Source organism: Talpa europaea (assembly GCF_964194135.1).
Source record: "Talpa europaea genome assembly, chromosome: 10".
In the NCBI taxonomy this organism is placed as follows: domain Eukaryota; kingdom Metazoa; phylum Chordata; class Mammalia; order Eulipotyphla; family Talpidae; genus Talpa; species Talpa europaea.
In genome coordinates this window covers 2,437,154-2,457,273 of record NC_140077.1, presented here as the reverse complement: position 1 = coordinate 2,457,273, position 20,120 = coordinate 2,437,154, and the positions used below count along the sequence as shown (strand labels likewise).

General features: G+C 55.6%; 1 protein-coding gene across 11 annotated transcripts in view; it reads left to right on the top strand.

Annotated features, from left to right (window-relative positions):
- DOCK1 (dedicator of cytokinesis 1) overlaps positions 1–20,120 on the top strand; it is a gene marked incomplete at both ends in the record, with an annotated part of 334,004 nt that overhangs the window by 297,365 nt on the left and 16,519 nt on the right. For 8 of the 11 annotated variants that reach the window (XM_084245683.1, XM_084245678.1, XM_084245686.1 and 5 more), the window contains 10 exons: positions 254–344; positions 3,078–3,197; positions 10,815–10,904; positions 12,120–12,224; positions 15,713–15,854; positions 15,991–16,069; positions 17,543–17,627; positions 17,765–17,851; positions 18,149–18,325; positions 19,267–19,350. In XM_084245683.1, coding sequence (XP_084101809.1) covers positions 254–344; positions 3,078–3,197; positions 10,815–10,904; positions 12,120–12,224; positions 15,713–15,854; positions 15,991–16,069; positions 17,543–17,627; positions 17,765–17,851; positions 18,149–18,325; positions 19,267–19,350 — 1,060 coding nt within the window. The remainder of the gene's footprint in view (positions 1–253; positions 345–3,077; positions 3,198–10,814; positions 10,905–12,119; positions 12,225–15,712; positions 15,855–15,990; positions 16,070–17,542; positions 17,628–17,764; positions 17,852–18,148; positions 18,326–19,266; positions 19,351–20,120) is intronic. The other 3 variants (XM_084245685.1, XM_084245681.1, XM_084245677.1) reach the window with 2 other exon arrangements.

Here is a 20,120-nt window from a genome sequence, read left to right as displayed (position 1 = left end):
TGTGCCATCCTCATTCTCTGCCTGAAAAAAGCAAACTTAATGTTTTTTTTTTTTTTTAAAATACAAGTGTATATCATCCTGGCTGGTTTTTCTCAGTGCTTTCTGCACCGAAAGTTTTCAAGGCATGAATTGTGAGCATTGTAAGAACAAAGTACAGAGATGATTTATTGTGGAAGGTAGACTTTAGCTTTTGCAGGTCTCAACTCAAATTATTTGGTGACATTTCATGAAGGCTGCTGTTTCTCCGTCTCAGGTATTTGTACAAGCTGTGTGACCTCCACAAGGAGTGTGATAACTACACGGAAGCAGCCTACACCCTACTTCTCCATGCAAAGCTTCTGAAGGTAATAACAATTACCACGCACTTTTATGATTCTGTCATTACAAATTCTAAGAATATTTAAAGTCTTATTTTTCCATGATAAATGTTAGTAAACCCATAACTTAAGATTTTATGGATATTAACTAAATGTCATGATATAAACAAAGATACTTAGATTCAATCCTACTAAATGCAAAGATGCCACAGCAAATTATCGCTCAGCATCGTAAACACCTACCATTGAGTTGTCAGCCACCAGCGGGCTGATGGCTGTTCCTTATTGGAGCCAACAGGACTCAGTGACGGTGGGAAGTACTGGCAATGGAAGGATCTCTGTGGTAGAGCAGCTGTGAGATAGGATGAGACATTATCTTCCCAGAGGATGGCAGCCAGACAGGACTTTTTCCTCTGTAACGTCCCCTGAGTAGCCCTGTTAATCTACCAGGTCATGTCAACCCCCCGCCCGGTCCTCCTGGGCACAGCTCCCCTACCCGGTACCCCTGGGCACAGGTCAGTCGGGACAACAACCTCAGGCTCTTTTGTTGTGTAGTTGGCTTTGGGCATTTTTGTTTGTTTGTTTGTTTTGTGGTGTCAGATTCTTGCTCTCCCTTGTCCAGCTCCTGCAGTTAGTCATGCAGAGTAGACTCAGTGGGTGGATGGTGGGTGGGTGGGTAGTTGGGTAGGTGGGTTAGTAATTGGGTGGGTGAATGAGGGTGTAGGTGGGTGTGTGTGTGTGGTTAGGGAATTGGGGGTAGGAGGATGGATAGATGCAAATGTCAGGGATGGGTCAGTGGGTGGGTAGTTAGATGGAGGCCACAAAATGTCCACTTTTATGTTTTAGAACTTAAGCAAGTCATTAGATTATCTTTCCCATGATATCTTATTAAAAATGGGGAAAGTTTGGGCCTCCCCTGGTGGCGCAGCAGTTGAGCGCTGGGCTGTGAGGCTGCCCGCAGCCTCTGCAGCGCCGGTTCATTCCCCGGCCACCGGCGAGGGTCCCACAAAAATAAAAATAAAAAAAAAAAATGGGGAAAGTTTGAGCTGGATCAACAAGAATATGCAAGTTCAAATCTAATTGACCTACTGGGCAGAAAGTCTGCTCATTCATGGAGTCCTGTTTCCCGGCTCAGACCCGTCCCCAAAACACCAGAGATGGAGTGAGGGAAACCCGATGCGATTGGGCTAACAATGGACACTGAGCGAGCCCGCTGGCCGGTGACTGCAGTGGGGGGACACTGGGCTAGGGTTGCAGCTCTGGCCAGAACCTCCCAGACAGTGGCTCCATCCTGACATCTGCAGTGACATCTGTCACACAAATATATCCAGACTACGCCGGAGACATTCAGGAGTCGAGATTTACCTTTTCTAACTATCAAATGGTCCGTTAGAAGCAAAATACGAGGCGCCGCTCAGCCTGGGTGCCGTATCGGTCGTCACCCCTCCCGCTGGCCCGCACACGTGGATAAAGCGCTCAGGACCGTGATTTATGAGAACGGAGGTTTCAGTTGGTGCATCTGACGCCAGCCATCCCCCCATAAATCCTCGTGGCCTTCATTTGTTCGAAACCCAAATTCCAGTAACAAGGAGCTTTTGCAAATATGAAGATATTTCTTTAACTCACGGGAAATTAAAATGGGGCTGACAAACTGCTCCCTTGAACCATCCGTCTCCCGTCGTGCGCGGCGTTAGCTCATGCGTGTGAATGTAAAATAGACACAGATAGAGACTTGCAGACACACATGCTGCGTACAGAGCGTCTGCGTGGCCGCTGCACTGAGTGCAGACGGTGCTCAGCGCACAAGGGCCTGTCCACTCCCTGCACTGACATTAACGTCCCCTGGGACCCTGGCTTTCCTGGGAATGGGGTACATGCTACCCCTCTCTCTGCATCTCAGCGCAGGGGGCACTGCCCCCCACTGAGGTCCGGGCAGCCTGGAGTCTGTTACTGTCTTTGCAGCGCCCCCAGTGTCCTACCTTAAAACAGGGCCCTGCTTCAGCTCCTGGGCCAAGCAAGCCCATTTCCTCCACGGAGCCTCAGACCCCCACCCCGTATGTGGCCTTGCCCCCCGAATGGCCTGGGAGTGTCTCTGCGGCGCTTCTCTGCGGCGCTGTGCAGAGGCGCCGTCCTGCGTCAGGCTTCCTCCGCCACACCTGTGGCCTGTGCCAGGATTCCACAGCCAGTTCTCACCAGATGCTGGTGGCGCTGAGCCCTGTGTCAGGGATGCTAACTACCAGCTTGATTCAGGGGGGCTGTCGAGGGAGCTCACCTCCACTTGGGGGTCCCCTGACTTGCCGAGACCCCTGTGCATCCTTCTTCATCCCACACGCACACAGATGCTACCCAGCCCGGCGTCTGCCGCGAGCTGTGCCCAGCCTGAAGGCCCCAAGACACCAACACGCGTGTGAGGAGCCTGATGGCCTAGCGGGTCCCTCTCTTGTCGCTGGCAGGTGACATCCACGTGCCTTCCTTGCTGTTGGTTAACGTGTAGAGCAGCACGGGACAGGGGTCTCCCGCAGGCGCCAAAGGTCACTGAACCCTAGCTCCTCCTGCATGGGGCCTCATCAGCCTTCCAGAACCTCTGGGTCCACTCCTTAGACCCAACTTTGCCTCCCTTTGGGCCCGGGCACAGGTTTCTGCCCTCGTTCCTGGACCCCGGCGACCTGGGAACAGCAGCCCCAGGCCCCAGAACCGGCATCTCCCTGGAGAGGAGAGGCCAGCCCGGGCAAGCCCTCACCCGCTGTGCTCTCTCCTCAGTGGTCGGAGGACGTGTGCGTGGCCAACCTCACGCAGCGGGACGGGTACCAGGCCCCCACGCAGGGGCAGCTGAAGGAACAGCTCTACCAAGAAATCATCCACTACTTCGACAAAGGCAAGGTGAGACAACGCGCTGTCTACTGTTTCCCTGGGCGCCTCGCTCGGTGTGGGCACCGTCTGTGGACACGTGCTGTCAGCGGGGCCTGGGCGCAGTCAGGCACACAGTGGAGGTCTGAGGCTTAGTCCTCAGAGGCCGCATCTAGGCAGACATCTTAAAAGAGGAATTGGTCACCCTTAGAGATGCCAGCCGGAAAGGAAAGGCTGACCCGGGAGACGGTCAGGTCCCTGCCGGAGAGGGCCAGGCTGGACGCTGGCTGGAGGGGCTTCTGGCCACCCGTTCCTTTGAGGGTTGCCGTTTCCCTGCTGTCACAAGACCTAGGGCAGGGCAAGCAGCACCCCCTCTCTGCAGCTTCTAGGTGGTGGCTTCAGACAGAATTTCTCCCTGGGACTCCGACTGGTGGAAGCTGCCCTTGCTCTCGCCGGCAGGACCACAGGTCACACCTGGTCCACATGCTGGGCCGAGCACTGACTGTTACTGTCTCGAGTGAGCAGCTGCAGCTTCTGCAAGTTTTGAGAACGACACTCAGCGAGTTCAGCTCTGTGGGCGGCTTGCTTGTCACTTGGGGAAGTGACGTGGTGCTCCCAGGGGGGCAACTGTTCTGACAAAGACCCCCCCCTCCTGCCCCCTGGCCTCAGCGCAGGGTGAATCCACCCGGGCTCCCCAGCTGCGTCACCCCGGCCCTGCCCCCATCAACTCCTGGCCAGTGTGTCTCTGCGTCCAGATTTCCCTCTGGATGTCAGGCCGCTCAGGCCAGTAACACACTGTTGCACCCCAAACCCAATTTCCAAATAGGGTCCAGGGCTATTTACTGGAGCCAGGGCTCAGGACTTCAACATCCCTCGTAGAGGGTACAGCTGCACCCCAAACAGCACCCATCCTGGGAAGGATGACAGCTGCCCTGTCGGAAAAAAGAGCTGCTGGAGATGGCAGCGTTTGGAACAGCACCTGGCTAGGCGGAGGCCACACGGAAAATGAGGGTCAAGAATGTTCCGTGGGTCTCACCCAGCCCCTTAGTAGACCTGAATGTATTTCTTCATAGAAACGAGCAGCTTTCACAATTAAGGCCAATCACTAAAATGTTAGTAACTGAGCCAGGGGAATCCTGTTTGTCAGAAACTACTAAAGAAATGAGCTGATTCGGCCATTTCTTCCCTGCTGCCCTCCTGGCCCAGCCACATGCTGGCGCGGGGCGTCAGGTGCCAGCGAGCAGGGCAGTGCAGGAGGGCCCTGAAGACTGGGCACCAGGGGCCTTTGCTGCTCTCCGGTGACAACAGGAGGCCAACCCTCAGGTTCCCCCTCCACATGACACCCCGTTTCCTGCCTTGGGCTCTGTGTTCAGGCCACCCCTCCCCTCTTGGGTCCAAAATCGCACCAGCCTTCCCGCTTCTGCCTGGTGGGCTCTGCTGCGCCTGCCTGGGTCGGCTCCTGCCTGCCCCCTCTGCCTGTCCCCTTCCTTTATGGCGCTGCCTGCATGCAGCCACAGGTTTGCGTGTCTGTTTCCTGCGCGAGCCCCCAGCAGGCTGCATGCGGGATCCGGGAGACAGGCCACGTGTCTAGCCCACAGGAGACCTAGTCTCAGAGCTGTGCCTGGTCCACCCCACAGCGGGCACGTGTTGAACGAAGGAACAACTGGCTGGATGGAGGCTGGATGGGTGGATGGAGGATGTATGCATGGGGAGATGGATGGCTGAGGATGGAAGATGGCTGGGTGGAGGACAGACGGGTGAATGGAGGCTCAGCCCTTGAGAGTGATTCCTGCAAGATGAGACACGCTCGTGGAGAGCAAGACAATTGACCTTCAGTAAATAATAAGTTGAAGGGCAAAGTCGGTTTTTTTTAAGCAAAGTTGTCCTCCTTTGAGAGGAAAAAGAATGTGCTGAGCTTGGGGTTCTCAGCCAGGGCCCACAGGAGCCCTTCGCGCTTGTCATGACGTGCCTCGAGGGTGTGGGCGTCGTCTGGGTGAGGCCAGGGACACCACTCGGCAGCCTGCAGCGGGGAGGAAAAGTGGACTGGGGCAGTGCCCTCAGGCTCTGTCTTCTGGGGGAGACAGAGCTGACCCTGGAAAGTGATGGGTTGGCTGCCCTGGGGGTCTAAAGGAGTCTTGCCTGTTCTTCGAAATTTAGGGGGACAGTCCTCACAGTGGCTGTTAGACTTGGATAACGGAGAGCAGAATGGTGAAAAGAAACGCCGCCCGCTCCCATCTAAAGCTAAAGCGAGACAGGGTGCAGGTGAGGGAGAAGATCTGATCAGATGAAATCTGAAGTACTTGGGTGATTCGCTGAGGCAAAAAGATCTTTTATCAACTGGCATTAAATTTCCTGGGAAAATACCAGCCGGAAGTAATTATCCATCTTCTGTATAGTCAAGAGGGACGGAACAAGCTTGAGCTTCAACCTTCTGAAATCCCACGGCGTCTGGAGGGGCGAGCCAGGGAGGGGCTGCTCTGTGACCCCAGGATTCCGAGAAGGGAGCCCAGACAAGGCACGTGGTCAGGAAGGGAGGGTAGAAGTCGGCCAACAGCTCTGAAGAGAAACCCGAAGAAATTAGGAAGCGGCACCTCTTTGTGGGAACAAGATGGCGTCTCTCCTGTCGGCCTGGGTTACTACTGAAATCCAGAGTTATGCCCCTTGGTCGTATTTTCCTTTGTGCTTTGTCAAACGCCATCCTAAGCTCATTACTCGTTGCCCAGCTCTGGGCTGAGTCCTGTTTTCTCAATGTGATTTGTTGCTCCAAGTGCCTCGAGAGTGAGAGCTGCAGGCAGCAGCCCCGCGGTGGCGAGGGGCCGGCCCTTCTCCTTGAGGTGCTGCTGAGCCCTTGGGGTCTCTGGGCAGGAGGCCTGCAGCTAAGAGCAGCACTTCAGGCCTCCTGAGCTGCCAGTCTCCAAGCCCCCAGTCTGAGAGGCATCACCACCCCCCACCCCCAGGAGCCCCACTCCATCCCTGCTCTCTTGCTCCCCAGCATTGCTCTGGGTTCCAACCTGGTGGCTGTGCTATCAGTGTGAATCACTGTCAGGGTGCCCAAGCCTCGGGGCACCTCTTCTGAGGGGAAATCTGGACAGGTGACCCCTTCAGTAGCCGGTGCCCACCGGCGCTCTCCCCAGGCTCTCTGGGTCCTGGCCTTGGGATGTCTGTACGCATCCTGGGTCGCCACTCCGTCTCAGCCTCTCTGCCTCTCCCGACCCCGACCCCAGGCTCCCGTGGGTCTCGTGGCGCAGAGTCTGGTTCCCTGGGTCTGGAGGTTAGTCCTGCATCTCTGAGCAGCAACCTGTGCAGCTCTCAGGGGGCCCCTTGCCCAGACAGGGACGCCTCTCGGCCCCTCGTCGTCTCCCTGAGCTGCGGAGGGAGCTCGGGTGCTGGCCGCGGAGCGGGCGGGATAATATTCAGGTTGCTCTACCTTTGTGCTCTGGAAGCGGCGCGGCTGAATGGATTCTCTGCTCCTTTATATTGGACGCTGCGGCTTTTGAATTATGCCCTGTTATCTCTCTGTATTTCTCCTGCACAAAATCATCCTTCTATTTTTGCTTTCCATTTTAAAAAGTTTTGAATGTCTTTCAGCCCAGCGCTTGGCCTTTTATCTTTTTCTTTCTCCCCATAAAACATGGCTTCCATCTGCTTCCTTTTACATTCTCTTAAGGTCTCCCTTCCTGGGCTAATAATTACTGCTTGCTCCTCTTCCATTCTGCTTCTCCCGCTCATTATGAGTGCCCCCCTCCCCGAAAGCGCTTCTGTGGGGCTTTATCATGGCAGACAGGCCTTCTTTCCTGAAGGAGCTTGAATTGCCGGCTTATTGTATTTGGTTGAGTCCTTAGTAATTTTCAATAAAGCCTGTAATGCAAGTGCTTCGCTGAAAATCACCAGGCTTCTCTCTGGAGGACGAGAAAGTAGACGCCCAGCTCCCAGCGAACTTGGCTGGTGCGGGGGAGTCGGCACTGACCGAGGATGACCGTCTCCGGGTCCAGGAGCAGCCCGGCCTGGAGGCCCAGGGTGCAGAGCTGGGTGGAGCCCCCCATGGAGGAGGAGGCTTGGGACGGCCTGCACCCCAAGCTCTGGCTGCTTGTCCCTTAAAATAGCCCTTCCTGACAAAGTTCACACTTTGCCTTGCGCCCAAGTCAGAAAATGAAGCCTTTTGCATCATCTGGAGAACTAAAAATAGGGGTTTGGGAGCAAGTTTCTGTTTTTGGTGAAATGGTTGGATTTCTTTGCTCAGTATTTGGGGTGAAATTTTCTCATCCTATGAGTTTCCCTTTAAAAATACAGTTGCTATCAAGAGGAACTGCAGGTACAAGCATCACGAGCCCCATTCTTGGCTTATTCTCAGCATTTCCATCATTTTTGAAGATCCTGCTATTTTCGTCAGCGTCTGCTCATTAGACAGGGTTGGCCTGAGCCTGCAGAGATCAGAGGTTAATTGCACCTTGCTCCTACCTTCAAAGAGACATTTGTCATCAAAGCCTGAGAGAACCCATTTTTAGAGCCAGTGATGACATTCCCCCACTCTGTGGAAAACAAGGTTTTCTACTAACAAGCACCCGGCACCCATGAATTAAGGGGTAAAGGATCTGAGGCTGCCTACTAGCAGGTGCACAGCAAAACCCTCCCACGGGCACACAGCTGAGAAATGGGTGTACCTACCTGGTGGCTACTTCTGGGGAGAGAGGGAGAGAGGTAGAGAAGCCTTCATGGAGGATGTGACATATAAACTAAAGTCAAGTTTGCCAGGTGATGTCTGGGAAGGGCAGAAATTCCAGAGACTTCTGTCTAGCACAGGTAGAGAAAGGGCTCTCACAGACACCTCACTTTTCTGGGGAAGCTGAGAAATCTTTCTGTGGGAGCAAGGGCAGGGGTCCTGGAAGCTTCAGATGGAGACGCCTTAGAGACCATTTCGTCCATGGCCTGTGGGTCCCTGATGGTTTGACTATCACTCCATCATATAAAAAGAGCCAGTGAGGTTTTTTGGAAATTGCTCATGATGAGTTCATTTTCTTCCCAGAAGCTCATCCTGGCTACGAGGTGGCATGCCCAGGGGCAGGGTCTGGAGACCAGATAGAAGGTGACATCCCGGGAGACACAGAGCTAGCTGATCACAGACTCTTAAATGGGTCCGGGCAGAACAGCGAGTGCTGGGAGGAACTGGGGCACCAGTGTGGCTCAGATGCCCACCAGAGCTGGGTGAGTGTCCACGTCCTCACTGGGCAAAGCTGGAAGAGAAGTGGGAGACACTGACTGCCTCCTCCAGAGCTCCAGAATCTTCCGTTCTGCTGGATTTCCATCTCCTTAAGCCTCGGAGGCCGTGAGACACTGGAAATTCAGAGGGTAATTGGCTGTGACTCTTTTCTGGAAAAACAGATGAATGGTAGAAGGACTAAGATTCAACCATCCCATAAAACGTCCTCAGAGGTGAGCTGCTTACAGGCAGCATGCTAGTTGCACGGAGTTCCGCACGGCTCTTTCCAGGGGCCTGGCCAGCCCGAGTTGTTGGGCAGGAATGTTTCTCCCGGCGCCACTTCTCCCACCTGCCTGCACCACCTCCTGTGAGGTCTGTGCCGCCCTCCCATCAGACAAACCAGTGCTGACCTGAGAGTGTTCTGCAGGAAATCGATCACTGATAGGCTGTCTGCACCCACTTTCATCTGGGGACCACGCGAGGAATTCTACCAGGAAAAAAAAAATTCAAGAAACTTGAAGACATGGAACTTCCTGAAACCAGAAGGTTCGGCGTGAGGATCACTGTAGCAGAATGGAGCCGAGGTCATCTGACTGTCGGGGCAAAGGGAGTTCCCTCTCCCTGGGGGTTCCTCCAGGCGGCAGAGGAACAAACGTCGAAAAGACTAGCACGGGAAAAGGCCAAAAGAAGTAGAATAATCGCGTGTGTGCTCCCTGCAGCCAGGAGACCGGGCGTGCTGGGCGCTGGCCCTGGCTGAGATACCACCTTAAATTCTGAGCCGAGACTGCAGGCCTCAGGCCTGCGGGAAGGCCAGGTAGGGAGGCTGCTGGGGCACAGCAGACAGGTGTGCAGACGGAGCGCCCCTTCTCCAAGGAAGAGAGAAGCAGGTGCTCCCGGCACACGCCCTGACAGAGAGATGTGTTTATAAATATCTTTTTCACAAGCAGCCTCCACCCAGCCCTCACACCCCTCCCGTGGAATTCACCTTTTGCCAGAGACATTGGGAGGGCAGGTTTCTCTCCCAGTGCCCATGAAGAGGGGGTGGCGGGTGTGCTCTGGCTGCGGCTAGATCGATGACTTTGAGAGTCTAGACTGCGGGTTAAGGTTTTCAGACCCGAAAATAAAGTGGCGCCTTGGCGGGGGAGAGGGGGTACGTCTCCTTTAGTGCCGAAGCAGATCCCCAGCCCGGAGCAGACCCCCGGGGCTCACCCCACAGGCTAAAGTCATCCCCACGCCCACGACGTCTCTTGTTCTCTCTCTGGCTCTGAGCCACGTTCTCAGGTGTTCCCACTGGAAACGTGAATTGCCCACGCTCCGGGGGCCCCGTCCAATTAAATCCCCTTAATGCAGATCCTTCTAAACTTGCTGGGGAAGAGGAATATGTATTTATATAAAATCTGATGGAAAACAGCCCGGTGACCTTGTGGTGAGAAGGGTAGGGAATCTATTCCAGACTTACATTTCTTTTAAAAACAGTCACTTGCGAGGTGTATCTAGAGCATCTTATCTGTCACTAAGGCTAAGAACAGATTAAGCTTCTACTCAGCGACGAGTTGGAAGCCTTACCTTCCTAGGCGGCTAAGGTAGTGCGATCCGCTTGCAAGCCAGGAAGGAAAGAACAATCCGGTGAGAGGGAACCCCCGGCCCAGGTGATGTTGTCTTTGAAATGGAAATACGCTGAGGGAGGAGGGGTCGGTGGCTGGAGCTGAAAGAACATGAAAGGAGCAACAAGCCCCTTCCTGGAAGTGCCAGCTTGGGTCCTGGCACAGAGGGGGACGGGCTGGGGCTCAGATGAAGACACTCGAGGAGGCGAGGCAGCTTTGAAGGCTCCACAGGATGACGGAGCGGGGCTGGGCGGGGAGATTGCTGGACATCCAGGGCCGTCGCCACCAGCTTCTCCCCAGGCCCTGTCCTGTCTCCAGAATCTCTCTACTCCAGGCTTATGTGTATTTTGCCTTTCAAGTATTAAAATGCAACCCTCAGGCCAGAATAGCTCTTTCCTCAGCAGAAATAGATGGTTTCTTTAAGTCGCAGCTCTGGAGAGGGGTTTGGTAGTGAGTGAGGGCTCCTGGGTCTGGCTACTAAGCCAAGGCAAAGGCTGGCAGGTGGGGGAGGGCGGCACCCGGGGCATCGGTGCATGCATCTGCAACGCACGGCTGCGTGAGGAAGAGGCAGAGCACCCACCGCACAGGTCCCCACAGTGCCCCCGTCAGCCGTGGCTCCTGCCACGTCCCTGAGCCACCCCCCCAGATGGGCCGCACCCGGCCCGCCCGCCTGAGCCGTGGGCCCACAGCTGGCCAGTCTGCTCGGCTGTCGTCGGCCTGGACCGGCGGACACGCACCCCCGGGAGTCCCTCGTGTGTGTGCTGACGCATCCCGGGGTGTTTCCGACGCGGCGAGCGCCTGTCCACGCCTGGATCTCGAGCTGACCTCTGGCTTCTCCCCCCCTCGCAGATGTGGGAGGAGGCCATCGCGCTGGGCAAGGAGCTGGCCGAGCAGTACGAGAACGAGATGTTCGACTACGAGCAGCTCAGCGAACTGCTGGTACGTGTCCCACTGCCCGGACGGGCACCCCCGGGCCTGGCCGCCGCCTGCCCGGTGCCGTAGTTCTTGTGAAAGGTTTCACGATTTTCATTCTTTCCGTCAGTGGCCCCGGGGTGTCCTGTTCATCTGTAATCCTTCTGTCAACTGTCTCTTTTCTGCTCCGGACACTTGTGAAGCCGCACGGCCCGTGACACTGTCGGGCGGGCGCTCAGGCTGAGAACCCACCAGCATCCGGGCTACACGGAGGCCCAAGGGGGCACCACTGTCCCCTACCCAGCTCTTTGCCCCCCCTTCTCATCACGACTCATTGGTCTTAGAGTCTGAGTCGGGTTTTCAGCACACTCCACATGCCATGAGGTCAGGGTGCTTGTCTTTTGCCATCCAGTTATGTCACTCGGTGCCATCCCCTTGGGGGCCGCCCTGTTGCTGTGTAGAGCCTTCACCCTCTCTCAGCTCCATGCCTGTGGGGTGCCCTGGGCACACTCTCCACACCTGCACCTGCTCGCCCGTCTGTGGGCGCGTGGGCTACTTTCCACGCTGGGCCACTGCAGGGGGCGTCGCGGTAGAATCAGGGGGGCGGCTCTCTCTTCCCGCTGGCGTATTTCAGTGTTTCAGGCAAACACTCAAAGTGGGGTGACTGGATCAAAGGGAATTTCATAACCAACGTCTGAAGGTGGGTGATGTACACGGCAGCCTCACCCCAGTCTAGTCTCTGCCAAGGGAGACTGGGGCCCCAGCCCTGGGGGGCGGGTGGAGTGACCCACACTTTCCTCCAGCCTCCAGGCTCTGGCCGCTGCGCCTCAGCCTCTTTTTTTGTCCTTTCTGTGGGTAGCGGGTTGATGGGCCGTAGGAAGCCCATCGCCAACTTAGAGCAGATCCTGCCTTTCTCCTCTTCTTGACAGAATCCCAGTGTCTGGGCCCTTCCAATGTTTTAAAAATACTCAGGAAAGCCACTTAATCAGAAACACCTCCTCGGTTATTGGGAACCCTATACATCGCAGCCGGGGGCTGGATTTGACTCTGTGGCCAGACACCTGCTGGGTGATGGAGGACGGGGCGGCGCCGTCTGCGCTGTGCAGAGATGAAGCTGGTGCCCGTGCGCTCCACGAGCCCCCCCCCCCCCGTCGCCCCCGAGACCGCAGGGGGCCCCGGGAGAATCCGGAAGGACACGAGATACTCGACTCACCTGACGTGCATTTTCTTTCTTCCTTGCAGAAAAAACAGGCTCAGTTTTATGAAAACATCGTCAAGGTGATCAGACCCAAGCCCGACTACTTCGCCGTCGGCTACTACGGACAAGCGTTCCCCTCGTTCCTGCGGGTAAAGTGCGCTGCTGGCCTGAGCCGGCTGCCCCCAGCGGGCCCTGGGTCCAGGGAGGGACAAGGCTCCGCGGGGATCTGCGTCCTGCCCGGGGTGTCCTGGCCCAACAGGGGCTGCTGATCTGCCTCGAGCACGTAAAAGTTTTTACCTGACTTTTCCTAAACAGAACTCTGCTTCTGAGCCTTCCGTGCACTATTAGGGTTGTCCCGGCGCGTAGCTGCCATGACTTCCTCGCTCAGCCACACCCAGCTGTGGCAGCAGGCACCTTCGCTTAGCTGTGCGGCCCTCCCCACCTTCCAGAACTTTCTTCCCCCCACACCGAAGCTCTGTCCCCATCCAGCAGCAGGCCCCTAGTGACATGCCCACCCTCGTCACCGTGGGCGTCTGTTCTAGGTCTCCTGTGAGTGGGTCTTTCGGGATTTGTCTCTTTGTGGCCTCGTGGTGCAGCCACGTGCAGGTGCCAGAGCGCGGCTCCCGGGAAGGCTCAGGCGCGGCCCCTGCAGGCACGGCCCACATGCTCCACTCGCTGTGCGCCGAGACGGCATCTGGGCTGCCCGGCGTGGTGTGAGCGTCTGACAGCACATGTTTTCATGGTGCGAGACATGGGAAGTGTATTTCATGGCCATGCGTGGAGAGGGTCGCTGCTCCCTGAGGCAGGCGTGTGTGTCTGGCACGATGGAAGAAAGGCCAGTCGGCCAAACCCCACTTCTAGGTCAGGAGGCAGGAGAGGAACTGTAAAGGAGGCTGCCCCGCTGCAAGCAAGATTGTCTCAAAACTCACCCCTGGATGCTGTGGGCCAGCGGGTCCCGATTTCCTGTCATTTCTTGCGCCCCTTCTCGTGGCCTCTGGCTTTGTGTTTTGAATGTGGTCCCCCGGTTTAGGGAAGCAGAGGCATCACTGGGCGCAGCTTCTGGCCGTGGCATGCAGGTGGGAGGCCCTCCCAGGAGTGTGGTCCTCCGGCCCGGGGTTTCTGGCCCCCGGCAGCCCTGGTGGGAAGGACGCCCTCCGTGCAGGTGCAGTGGGCGGGGCCCAGCGAGACCTGTCCTTCACACGGGGGCCCACAGGGGCTGGTCTGTCCAGTCACCAAGGTGGTGACACTTGTGGTCCTCCCAGGTGACCGGGGCATCTGTCCCTGCCGGTCCTCCATGGTGAGCTGGACATGGCTCAGACAGTAGCTGACCGTAGCCAGACCCTGGGGAAGCCTCTTCCTCCAGAGAATGAAGAAAAGATATTGGGTGATAAGGCCAATGGGGGGATTTTGAAATTAGCGACTCTATTATTTTTTGAAGATTTATTTATGCATAGAAGAGCTGGGGTACAGGCCAGAGGTGTGGGGGGTGAGAGGACTCACCAGAGACAGAGTAGGGAACAGAACAGGCAGACTGACTGAAACACACTGCTGAGGGGAGCAGCGGGGGGACAGGAGAGGTCCACTGCGCCTGTGGGTAGCTCCCTGGCCGGGATTGAACTCGTGCTGCAGCAGTGAGTGTGCTGAGACCTAACCCCTGGGCCTCCAGGAAGGCCCAAAATTAGCTACCTCAAATAAAAAACAAAGAGGCAGGATGAGCCTGGGGCTGATGCTGGCTGTGGCTGAAGGCCTCATTGGCTCTGTCTGTGTGTCACAGAGAGCCAGGGGCTCGCCCCTCCACCCCGCCGGCCAGGCCGGACTGGGAGTCACCGTGTGTGTGTCCGCAGCCCTCTGCGGACAGCTGGGAGCTTGCCTGGCCTTCTGAAGCACCCGTGGGCAGAGGCAGCTCTGGGGATGGCCCTGGGCATCAAAAGGACAAAATAAAGGCAAAGGAGGAAGAGTTTAACAGTCTTGATTCACCTTGAGCTGACTTTCCTGCCACACCTAAATAACTCTGGGTCGCAGCCACGTATTCCTTCCACTTCACACGCCCCCTCCTGGGCTCCATCCGACAGGGATGTTGGCAGCCGCAGAGAAGGGGCCTGAGGTCTGTCCCCTCCATTCCATGCAGCGCTGGGGGCCCCGCTGGGACCGGCTGCCCCTTTGGCTGTGGGAACTGATGTCCTTGGGCTGTTGGGGTTTTTTGTTTTGGTTTTGGATGGGTTTATTTTTTTTTGCATTTCTATTAATATTAATGTTTCTTAGAAGGAATAAATATCTTAGACTCTATGTATATCTTCCCCTTGTTTGCATGTTTGAAGGGACCCCCTTCAGAATGCAAAGTAATTGACATTTCTAGAATATGTTGCTAGTGTTTTCATCTATAACTCACTAGTGTTTTTCTATTAAAGCTTTTATATACATTTTTATTATTATGTCTTTCTTCTGGTGTAAGGCATAACAAATGCATGCTGGTTTCACGGAGCCTGTCTCCCATTAAATCTTCCTGACTTTCTAAATGTTCAGCTTCTATAGCCTTAAAAGATGCCCACACTGTGTGTTTACCCTTCTAATTAGATGCCTTGGTTTCTGCTTGGCATTATTTTTTTGGAGAAGGAGAACATTTCTCTTCCATAATGGGTACTTTAAGACATACCTAAGAGTGAAAAAAGTATCCAGTTCTTAAGCTGTTCCTTCCTTAGTGATCCCCGAGAAGTCAGATTAAGCTGGGCCTGGGAAGGGTATCAGTTGAGCACCCTGGGGTCTCTCCTTGTATTTTGAAAATTCATTAATTAGACAAATGTTGGTTTGACTTTGAGCTGAGGTTCTAGAAGATCATTGTGAAAATATGCTCTCTGCCTGTCTGTCTCTCTCCTCCCTGGCGTCTGTCCAGGGTCATGGCAGATTCCAGGCCGCCCCTGACTCATCCCCAGCCATCTGGATCCTCTTCTTGGGGCCCCCTGATTGAAACCCAGTCCCGTGAGGAGCAGATCCACCCCCGGCCCCACTTCTGGGCACCGGGTCAACCTCTGCTCACGTCTCTTCCACGCTGCAGTTTCCCTTCAGATCAGATGCTCCTCTGCGGGGCGGGGGACAGGGATCCAGGGCCTCTTGTCTAACGTGGGAGGTACAAAGACCTGTTTCATCTCGAAATCAGAACTTTCCATGCAGGTGTATTTAGAGGGACCCTGTGGCTGCCGTAGAAGTGACCTCAACAAGACAGCCTGTCAGAAGGACCCCGTCCCCCAGGGGCACCCAGCCCCGGTCTGGAACAGCCCCGTGGGCCTCTCCACCCCACTCTATGGTGGTGCCGAAGGCATATCTGGAGGTGGACAAAGTCCAGCCCGTGGGAGAGCATCCCAAGTCTTGCCCTGTCTTTGGCGGCGGCTGGTGGAAGGTCTTACTTTGTTAAAGGGATGGCCGCTGCGAGGCTGGACGGCTCCCCTGGGCTCGCACCACATCACATTCGCCGCCTTAAACGTCCACAGCCTGATCCCGTGTCTTAGGCCCCTGTGCCCTTGGCCAGTCAAGTGTCCCCCGCCGGGGGCAGCTCCCTGAGTGTCCAGCATGTGCTCAGGACCCCGTGCCGCCGTCCCGGCCCCTCCCCGTGCGGTTGTTTACCAGACTTCGCTGTCTCCAGGGGAAGGTCTTCATCTACCGGGGCAAGGAGTATGAGCGCCGCGAGGACTTTGAAGCTCGCCTGTTAACTCAGTTTCCAAACGCCGAGAAAATGAAGACGACATCCCCCCCCAGCGAGGAGATCAAGAACTCCCCGGGCCAGTGTATCCTCGCACCAAGCTGGGCTGGGGACGTGGGCAGGGCTGGGGACACGGGCGGGGGACGTGGGCAGGGCTGGGTGGCACGCACGGGGCTGGTGTTGCTCGCTGCTCGTTAGGGTCCTTCACCCCCGTCCTGCAGACATCCAGTGCTTCACGGTCAAGCCCAAACTGGACTTGCCCCCAAAGTTCCACAGGCCTGTGTCAGAGCAGATTGTAAGGTAACCACCCCATTTTCTCACCTGACATTACCCGAGGTGGCACGGATCGTTGCTGATTCCACCTTTGAAAGAACGCAGCCAGCCTGGGTTAGGCTCCAGGCGCTCTCTGTCCTGCAGAAGGCGAGGGAGCAGGTGCTTTGGGCATAAAACAGCAAAGGGAGATATTAATGTGTGTGGCCAGAAGGGTGCTGAGCCCATCCCTTCCCCAGGGCAGGAGACGCAGGCCCTCGAAGGAGGGGGTCACGCTGGTCTCCGGACAGCCCCCTCTGGGAGAGTCCCCGTGGGGCTTCTCCTCCTGCTCAAAGCCGGTCCCCAGGCGGGTCCAGTCAGCACACCTGGCCAGTGACCTGAGTGTTTGCGTTGGGTCAGGCGGCGGTTGGGGCTAGGACATTTGCACAAGAGAACAAGATGGGGGTGCAAAGGAGCCCTCACCCCATCGACACGAGCATCACATCCTCTGGCACTCTGAGGCGGATGTTAAAACTCAGGGTCGGCTGTCTGAGTTTGAATGAGATCTTGTGCCTCTCTGTTAAATTGCACTTGACTTAGTGATGGTCTAGAAACGCCCAGCTTTAGAAGTGTCTTTGATGTCAAGCATTTTCTTTTCTATTTGATCCATGTTCTGGGGGAAAAAATGAGCCTCTTTGATGGCCTCATAATGTCAGGATCTGCTTATTCTGTATCCTGAAGTTTGTTCTTCAGCAAAATTCACTATGGTTCTTTGCCCTTTCATCAGCTGTAATGGAGGTGAGCTGATGCACCAGCGCGTCGCAGGCACACAATGAGGTTGTAGAGCACACGGCTTAGAGAGAGGCAGGAGCCAGCAGCGAGGGGTTGTGTATGTGCAGATATTTCCAGTGGCTGTGGGGGCCCACCTGCCCCTCCGTGCAGGGGTGAGTCAGGCCCCCAGCCTGCCTCTGTCTTGTGCATGAGGCCCCCATCCCAGGGGTGAGGCGGGATCTTGTCCTGTCGTCCAGCTGCTCCTGGGGCCCACAGGCTGCCTCTTGTGGCCTTGGGACTAATGTATCTGCAAGACCGTCCTAAAAATGATAAAGGCATAATATTGTTTAATTCACAAAAGTGAAATTATTACATTAAATTACCTTAATAAATTGTCGAATTATTAAACTAATAAATTAGTCATCCGATTACTAGACACACAGCTGGAGCGCCCAAGCCTTTTCCTCTCTGCTTCGAGTCACCTTTTCTGTTTTGGCCCATTTTGTTCGTGCTCAGCACCTCTTCCCCCATGAGGGGTTTGTTGGGACAGGGAGAGGCAAAGACTCAGGCCATGCCCAGCTGCCAGGTCTCTCTTCTGTGACTGGCGGGAGAGAAAGCCGAGCTCTGGCTTCCGGTCAAGGTTGGGGATATTTTATAAAATAAAAAGTGACGATTATGAGCCCAGACCCAGTGTCTGGAAGTGAATTGGCTGCTTTGAGGGTTAAATGTCTCACGATTTCTCTTTCTGCACAGTTTCTACAGAGTGAATGAGGTCCAGCGATTTGAATATTCTCGGCCCATCCGCAAGGGAGAGAAGAATCCAGACAACGAATTTGCGGTAAAAAAAAAACAATACACCCCCAACCCCCCCCCCAAAAAACTGGAGAGCTGTGGTCCCGAGGCAGACCACCAGCTGCCCCAAGCAGCCCACCAGCCCGCGGCGTCTCCTAACAGGCCCCTGTGCTCCCTTTGCAGAACATGTGGATCGAGAGAACCGTCTACACCACTGCATACAAACTACCCGGAATTTTAAGGTGGTTTGAGGTCAAGTCTGTTTTCATGGTAAGGACACCCCCAGAAGGAATTTCCCATGACATGCCCCTCTGGTGCCCGGGGGTCACTAACCGGCTGCCACCCTGCAGACCGCAGGGTCTGACAGCTGCCCGTGGGCCCGGCAGCCCTTGGGCGTGTGTTGTGGGTGTGTGCCCATGTGACTGGGCCCTCGGCAGCCTGCCCACAGCAAACCCTGTCTGCGCAGCACAGCCTCTGAACAGCACTGTGGGCACAGGGTTGACCACTGGCAGCTATCTGGGCACCGGGTGCTGACATGACCCCTCGCCTCTCCCTCGCCCCTCGCAGGTGGAGGTCAGCCCCCTGGAGAACGCCATTGAGACCATGCAGCTGACCAACGACAAGATGAGCGGCATGGTCCAGCAGCACCTGAGCGACCCCAGCCTGCCCATCAACCCCCTGTCCATGCTCCTGAACGGCATCGTGGATCCCGCCGTCATGGGTGGCTTTGCCAATTACGAAAAGGCACGCACACCCAGCTTCTGCCGCGGCCCTGTCCTGGGGCAGGCTGACACCCACTCTGTTTATCCAGGGCCAGGCCAGGAGCCCAGAGACAGCCTCTGCTGCCAAGGGCAAGGCCCGCCCCTGGCACAGCCCTCTGGGTGTCGTCAGCGAAGCCCAAGCAGTGTCCTCCCCAACTGGACGGATGGCGCTCCAGAGAGGACCCTGGGTGGCTTTCAGGAGACCTGGGATCACTAAAGGTCCAAGGATAAAGTCTCAGTGAGAGACAAGAGGATTCAGCTTAGACTGGGTGGTAGGCCAGCTGGTATGGCGGCCAAGATGTGGACGGGAATGGCCAGAAGTGGAAGGACTGGGGATGCCCTGTTTCTGTCAATCAGCTTTGGGATCTGGCCACACCCCTTTATTGGTGTAGTATCTCTGGTTGTTTTCCCTGGATGCCAGCAGAGCTTGGTATTGTGACCTACATGGTCCATTGAACCTAAAATCCTCACCATCTGGCCCTTTCCAGAAGACATCTGCTGACCTCTGGTCTAGACAGAACAGAAAGGACACAGCCAGGAGCAGGCTAGGCAGCAAATGTCAATTGCCCTGGACACAGAGGGTGCATTCTGGCACCTTCCAGTGTTGGGCAGACCCAGGCAGGGCTAGTGGGTCCTGGCCAGGCAGCCTGGGAGCTACCACCCAGCTGATGAGCCATCCAGGTCAGCTGTGGCTCTGCTGGGCTCCAAGGATGGGGGCCACTTTGTGTGCCCCTCTGGGCTGACCCTCCCCCCATAGCAGTGTTTCCCCTGGGTGCTGGGGGTGCCCCGGCCCAGGTGGGAGTGAGCTCTGGCTGCGTGGGCAAGTCTGCCAGGCCAGGCTCAACCCTATCCCGGGGCCTGGTATACACAGGCGTGCAGAGAGGCGGACCGGCCAATGACCTGAGCACCTCCCTGTCCCCACAGGCCTTCTTCACAGAGCGGTACCTGCAGGAGCACCCTGAGGCCCACGAGAAAATCGAGAAGCTCAAGGACCTAATTGCATGGCAGGTGCGTGTCTGGCCGCGGCGCTTCAGCCTACCTGCCTCACTTCTTTGGGGCACACGCTGGGCTTGCTGGGTCACATGGTAGATTTTGATTTTGATCGGTGCAGGGACCACCATGGTGTGCCCCCGTGCCCGCTGGGTCACATTCTCAACAGCAGCAGCACAGCAGACGCAGCGAAGTCCGAGTCCTTCCAGCGTCCCAAGGCAGGATTTGCGTTTGTTGCCTTGATGAGCTCGGCTTTGCCATAAGCGTAGCACGCTTGACCTCGGTCTGCCCTGGATCTGTTCCATCATAAGAGATCCTGAAGCCTCCTGTGGGCAGGCTCCGTTGCCAATTGCTAAGACGAGGGTGGACTTCAAAGGTCCAAAAGGTTCCGTTTCGTATGTGAGAGACCAAAGGGTACGAAATCTCGAAGCCTCTGATGGCTATAAACCATCACCACACCAACTAGTTTGGTCTGCAAAAGTTCTATTGATTTTTATTTCCTGTAAGCTTTTACAGCAAATTGGATTTTAAGAGTTTCCAGTCCTACCGAGGAAAATAATTTGTTCCCCAGAGAGAACTTTATGTCAGCACGATGTCATCACCCCTAATAACTATATTAAAAGATGAATTTTAAAGCAGCTCACAGCAAAGTTGAAAGAATCTGTTTTGTAGCAACTTCATTAAATCAAAGAGTGATAAAAAATACATATTCAAAACATTTCCTGTGATTTTGCTTTCATTTGCAAATGTTTTGAAAACCCATATTTTAGTATCTGTAATTGAGTCAT